At 43.9% G+C, this 6,000-nt stretch overlaps 1 protein-coding gene and 1 long non-coding RNA gene across 2 annotated transcripts in view; one reads left to right on the forward strand and one right to left on the reverse strand.

Moving 5' to 3' along the window:
* Nucleotides 1-159: 159 nt before the first annotated feature.
* The window catches only part of si:dkey-69o16.5 (Alpha-aspartyl dipeptidase-like), a 6,177-nt gene continuing 336 nt past the window's right edge, over nucleotides 160-6,000 (forward strand). Inside the window, exons 1-7 of the mRNA XM_056388578.1 lie at nucleotides 160-540; nucleotides 1,229-1,317; nucleotides 2,598-2,672; nucleotides 2,892-2,971; nucleotides 3,350-3,523; nucleotides 5,583-5,642; nucleotides 5,987-6,000. The exon at nucleotides 5,987-6,000 is cut by the window's right edge and continues 69 nt beyond it. Coding sequence (XP_056244553.1) covers nucleotides 446-540; nucleotides 1,229-1,317; nucleotides 2,598-2,672; nucleotides 2,892-2,971; nucleotides 3,350-3,523; nucleotides 5,583-5,642; nucleotides 5,987-6,000 — 587 coding nt within the window. The 5' untranslated portion in view covers nucleotides 160-445. The remainder of the gene's footprint in view (nucleotides 541-1,228; nucleotides 1,318-2,597; nucleotides 2,673-2,891; nucleotides 2,972-3,349; nucleotides 3,524-5,582; nucleotides 5,643-5,986) is intronic.
* LOC130177124 (uncharacterized) overlaps nucleotides 5,655-6,000 on the reverse strand; it is a 4,024-nt gene continuing 3,678 nt past the window's right edge. The window contains exon 3 of the long non-coding RNA XR_008828970.1: nucleotides 5,655-6,000. This exon is cut by the window's right edge and continues 85 nt beyond it. This is a non-coding gene — a long non-coding RNA (uncharacterized LOC130177124).

Here is a 6,000-nt window from a genome sequence, read left to right on the forward strand (position 1 = left end):
CTCCATTTTCAATGTTTAATAGTTTTAATAATTGAAATGGAAAATGTTTTGAATAATGAAACATTTGAAAATAATAATAATTCTTATTCTGACCAGTTGGTGGCGGTAATTCACCGCCAACAGCTTAAAAAACATCAAGAAGAAGAAAAAGAGATGCTTTTATTCTGAAAAAGAAAGACTTGGGCCGGAAGTTGTTGTCGCCGCCGGTGGAACATGAAACTCTACTTTTGATACAAAGTCTTTGATTGGGTGAAAGTGAAACTTCGAAGTAGAAAAGTCCAGCTGGGATTTGGTGTGAGAGCTGACAGCGGGGTTTAAAGCTGAATCCCTCAGGGGTGATATCAGTGTTTCCTGCCCGTCAGAGAGCTGCTGTCAGCGGATTCACAGCTGAACTGTGACCCCGCAGCTCCGCGGCTTGTCCTCCGTGTTCACCTGCTGCCCAGAGATGAAGAGGAGACTCCTGCTGGTGTCCAACTCCACGCTGCACGGCAGCGGATACCTGGACCACTGTCAGCAGCACATCTCTCACTTCTTCGGGAAGTAAGTCACAGTGTCACGGTGTCAAGGTGCGGAAAAATCAAACAGCGAATTCCGTTCAAAAAATTAACAATTAAATATTTCAACTTTCTTTAAGCAAAGATTCATCTCTCTATGATCAAGGCTCAATATCTTCTGTGTACCACTAGTTTTCTTGTAAAGTTCGGCATACAGGTAGTACTATGTTATAAATGTTTAATTGAAAAAAACAAACTTAAATTATGTTAATATGTCAGGTTTAGTTCATAGTAACTTATCATTAAAATGCCAGATTTTACAATGGAGTTTGGTGTGGAGAGATTTCATTGGCATTGGAGTGTAATTAGAACATGGACAAAGTATTTAAGACAAACATCTGTGTGTTAAAACAGAATCAGTGTTACTGCTGTGTGGGAAATCTAAAATCTCCATATTCATCAGCAAACATACATTTCTCTTTGGATAGGTTTGATAGTGAAATGTAAATCAGTAGTCATGTTCGGCACACAAGCAGCAGTTCATTATTAGTGTTTTAATCCTTTGTATTAAAGGATCATTAAAATACCAGATTGGTGTGGAGAGACTCGGCATATGAGTGTGAATGGAACAAAGATTTCATCCATTATCGTTACCATCACTATTATAATGTTAATCTAATGAAACCGGAGCTGCACGTTGACAAACATGGCGACTGGTGGTTTGTGTCTTTCAGGGATGTGAAGAGAGTTCTGTTCGTTCCTTATGCTCTTCACGACAGACACGCCTACACCAAAACCGCCAGGGACAAGTTTAAGACTCTGGGTAGGTGTGTGTGAGTGTGTGTGTGTGAGTGTGTGTGTGTGTGTGTGTGTGGTGTGTGTGTGTGTGTGAGTGTGTGTGTGTGAGTGTGTGTGTGTGAGTGTGTGTGAGTGTGTGTGTGTGTGTGTGTGTGTGTGTGTGTGTGTGTGTGTGAGTGTGTGTGTGTGAGTGTGTGTGTGTGTGTGTGAGTGTGTGTGTGTGTGTGAGTGTGTGTGTGTGTTGTGTGAGTGTGTGTGAGTGTGTGTGTGGTGTGAGTGTGTGTGTGTGAGTGTGTGTGTGTGTGTGTGTGAGTGTGTGAGTGTTGTGTGTGTGTGTGTGTGTGTGTGTATGTGTGTGTGAGTGTATGTGTGTGTGTAGGTGTGTGTGTGTGAGTGTAGGTGTGTGTGAGTGTATGTGTGTTGTGTGAGTGTGTGTGTGTGGTGTGAGTGTGTGTGTAGGTGTGTGTGAGTGTATGTGTGTGTAGGTGTGTGTGTGTGAGTGTATGTGTGTGTGAGTGTATGTGTGTGTGAGTGTATGTGTGTGTAGGTGTGTGTGTGTGAGTGTAGGTGTGTGTGAGTGTATGTGTGTGTGAGTGTGTGTGTGTGAGTGTAGGTGTGTGTGAGTGTAGGTGTGTGTGTGTGAGTGTGTGTGTGTGAGTGTAGGTGTGTGTGTGTGTGAGTGTATGTGTGTGTGAGTGTATGTGTGTGTGAGTGTAGGTGTGTGTGAGTGTAGGTGTGTGTGAGTGTAGGTTGTGTGTGTGAGTGTAGGTGTGTGTGGTGAGTGTAGTGTGTGTGTGTGAGTGTAGGTGTGTGTGAGTGTATGTGTGTGTGAGTGTGTGAGTGTGGTGTGTGTGAGTGTGTGTGTGTGAGTGTATGTGTGTGTGAGTGTAGGTGTGTGTGAGTGTAGGTGTGTGTGAGTGTAGGTGTGTGTGAGTGTAGGTGTGTGTGTGTGAGTGTGTGTGTGTGAGTGTGTGTGTGTGTGAGTGTAGGTGTGTGTGAGTGTGTGTGTGTGAGTGTAGGTGTGTGTGAGTGTAGGTGTGTGTGTGTGAGTGTGTGTGTGTGAGTGGTGTGTGTGTGAGTGTATGTGTGTGTGTGAGTGTATGTGTGTGTGAGTGTATGTGTGTGTGAGTGTAGGTGTGTGTGGTGTGTGAGTGTGTGTGTGAGTGTAGTGTGTGAGTGTGTGTGTGAGTGTGTGTGTGAGTGTGTGTGTGATGTGTGTGTGTGTGTGTGTGAGTGTGTGTGTGAGTGTGTGTGTGACATAATCAGGACAGACTGATTGAACTGAAAGGTGTTCGGCCCCTGCAGGTTATGAGGTGGACGGCATCCACGAGGCCTCGGACCCCGTCGACGCCGTGAGGAAGGCTGAAGGCATTTTTATAGGTGAGGAAGAGTACGAGCTTCCCCTTTTTCGTTTTTCCTTTTCTTTGCCCCGTTTCTTTTTTTCATCTTCTTCCTTTCCTTACTTCCTATCACTCCTCCTTCCCTCCCTCCTCCTCCCTTGCTTTCTTGCGTCCTGTCCTTCACTCCTCACAGCAGCCCGTCCTCTCAGTTCGTCCGCAGCGTGGTCACGTCATATAATCATGGTCGTGTGTTTCGCAGGAGGAGGTAACACTTTCCGGCTGCTGAAGAGTCTCTATGACAACAAGGTGGTGACGGAGATCAGGAGGAGAGTGCTGGAGGTGAGGCCGATATCAGCTGAGCGCAGATGTGTCAACATCAGCCAAAAACTGAAGCACAGAAACAGTTAGAACTAGTATTTCAACCTTGTGGTCGTATCCCTCTGCCTCTCAGACTAGTTCCAGATTACATCAGTTTATCTAGAGTCAGAGAAAATATTAAACATTTGTGTCTTGAGTAATGGGACGGACGGACAACCTCAAAACAATATGGCTCCTGCTCCGTCTGCTGTCGCTGTAGAGGCATAAAAATAGTTTTAGATCCTGTGAATCATTATGATGAGAAACTTTCTCAACAACAACTCAGTGTCTCAAAACAGACTTAATGACTGACACCTCTTTCCTTATCATCCTTCCCTCCTTTATGCCCCCCCCCCCCAGGATGGCGTCCCCTACATGGGCTCCAGTGCCGGCACCAACGTGGCCACCGTCAGCATCAACACCACCAACGACATGCCCATCGTCTATCCTCCGTCCTTCTCCGCCATCGGCCTCGTCCCCTTCAACATCAACCCTCACTACCTGGACCCCGACCCCAGCAGCCGCCACATGGGGGTGAGTGAGAAAAACCCAAGACCGGACTTCATAGGAAATGATTGATCCTTTTGATCAGTCATCATTAACCATACAGACCAATCAGGCTCTTCCACTATCATCAAAGCACCAATAAAGTCCAAGTAAGTCCAAGTTGTTTAGATGAACCAGGTCTAAGAAGTGGTAGTATATTATTATTTGTCTGCAACAGACCTTTACTCCTTTCGATTGAAGATTTACAGTGGCTTCATGTGAAGGCCTTGATTTACCTGAACCACAGGTGACACTTTATCACAGGTAGGCTGTTCACACTGATGTTCTAGAGATAAGGATGCAGTAAAACAGTGTCTCAACAACAGTCTTTGTCTTGCTGGCTTTTACCTCATTCACACGGGGTGATAATGACGCCTGCACTGATTGGTCAAGAACCTGCCGTGTCATCATAGTCCTTTTATCACTGGCCTCAGGTCCAATCGAAGCTTGGTATGTGAGAGATGATGAAACTTTGACCTTTGACCACTGAAATCTAATCATTTCATCCTTGAGTCCTCGTGAGTGTTTGTGCCAAATTTGAAGAGGTTACTGAGATACGGCGTCCACGAGAACGGGACGTACGGACACTCAAGCTAAAACGGTGATAAACCGGCGGCAACAATCAATCGTCTGAAAATGAGCCGTCTCTGAGTTTGATGAAAAACTCGGAAGACGCTCGTTTGATGAGAGAAACTGTGGTGACATGAAAACACACATTTAGTCCACACAGCCGGGCTTCGCTCTCGTAGTGCACACACACACACACACACGCACACGCACACGCACACGCACACGCACACACACACACACACACACACACACACACACACACACACACACACACACACACGTTGGCCGTTGTCATGAAACGAAGATGCAGATGTTTCTGTGACGGTCGCTGGTTCACACTGAAGACATCAGCTGTTCTTCTTCACGTGTGAACGGTTCAGTTTCTTTGAGGAAGTTGTGCAACAGTGTCAGTGTCTTCCTGCTTTTTCATTCCAGCGCAGAAATGACCAGTTTGAATCCGTGGGTGTTTACAAATCAGCCATCCCATAATCCCCTGCTGCTCTATCGTCACCACAATCACCTTTCTGCTTTCATAAATCACTTTTATTAGCTACAATGATGGTTGATTGATTATTTCTTTTGATCGTTTGATTTTATTGGTTTGTTTTTATTTTCATTTACACATTTTATCATCTTTATCAATGTATTTCACTGTCCTTCAATCTGCCCTCATTTTATTGGACAGTTTGATTGTTATTTATTGTAAAGCACTTTGAGCTGCATCTCTTGTATGAAAAGTGCTCTATAAATAAAGTTATTATTATTATTAATGTCATAAAACCTAGTGAAAACAGTTTCACTTCAGTTTCTAATCAAACAGATAAAGAATATGTGATATTTGTGTTTGATAAATGAATAATCGAAGATCAAAGTAGCTGCTGATTAATTACATAAAAACACAACCTCTCTCAGGCTGGTGTTTCCCAGCATGCCTCTGTGTCCAGCTCAAGCTGTATGTTGTAGGAGGACGCCCCCCTGTGGTCACCAGCGCTTTTAGTGTAGTGGAGGCGTCACACCTAACAAATCAATCATGTCCTCCTGCATTAATCTAGACATTTTTTGTCTTAATTGATTAGTTTAGTTGGACGACTATTTTGATAATCAATTCATTGTTTTAGTGGTTTCAAGCAGAAAATCCAGATGTTGGCTGCATGCTGATCTTTGTCGGCTCTGATTACAGTATCAGATCGTTTGAAACAGTTCAATAATTACTGCAGAAGATAATCAGCAGATTAATCACTAATGAAGCTGAGTTGTAGATTCATGTACTGTATATCAAAGTGTGTCTTTGTGTACATATATATTTTATAAAAGCTGCATTTCAAACAAAAATAAAGAAAATAAAGTTAAAAACTGTACTTGAAATAAGATATTAACATTAAAGTGCAGCTGCGGCTCCGCTGAACCGCAGCTAAGCTAATCAGATGCTACACGTGTAGCATCAGCCTGATGTACCGCCCTGTTCCTGTTGTTGCAGGAGAGCAGAGAGCAGAGGATCATCCAGTACCATGAAGAGCCTGATACTCCATGTGTCCTGGTGAGACCAGCCGCTCTCCTTTACCTGTTGTCTACCTCTGATGCTGAAACTCCTCCTCCAAATCAAATATTTGAAGATTAAATTCGTTGTAATTTTTTGCTAAAAATTTTTTTTATAAAAAGTGACAACATTTTGAAAACGAAGTCACGACGTAATGATAAAGTAAAGGTTGCTTTGACGTGGTTTGGTTGGACTGCTCCACTGTGGAACCAGAACAGAGACGAGGACGGACTGGTCAGGTGGAAATGGTTCATGGTTGTGTGTGTTTTCCACGTCAGGTCCCGCAGTGTTTTTGTTTGTGACCTTCATTCGAGGGTTAACAGTTGTCTTGTTTGTGTTCTCAGGGTCTGAGGGAGGG

The sequence above is a fragment of the Seriola aureovittata genome, chromosome 11 (genome assembly GCF_021018895.1).
Source record: "Seriola aureovittata isolate HTS-2021-v1 ecotype China chromosome 11, ASM2101889v1, whole genome shotgun sequence".
In the NCBI taxonomy this organism is placed as follows: domain Eukaryota; kingdom Metazoa; phylum Chordata; class Actinopteri; order Carangiformes; family Carangidae; genus Seriola; species Seriola aureovittata.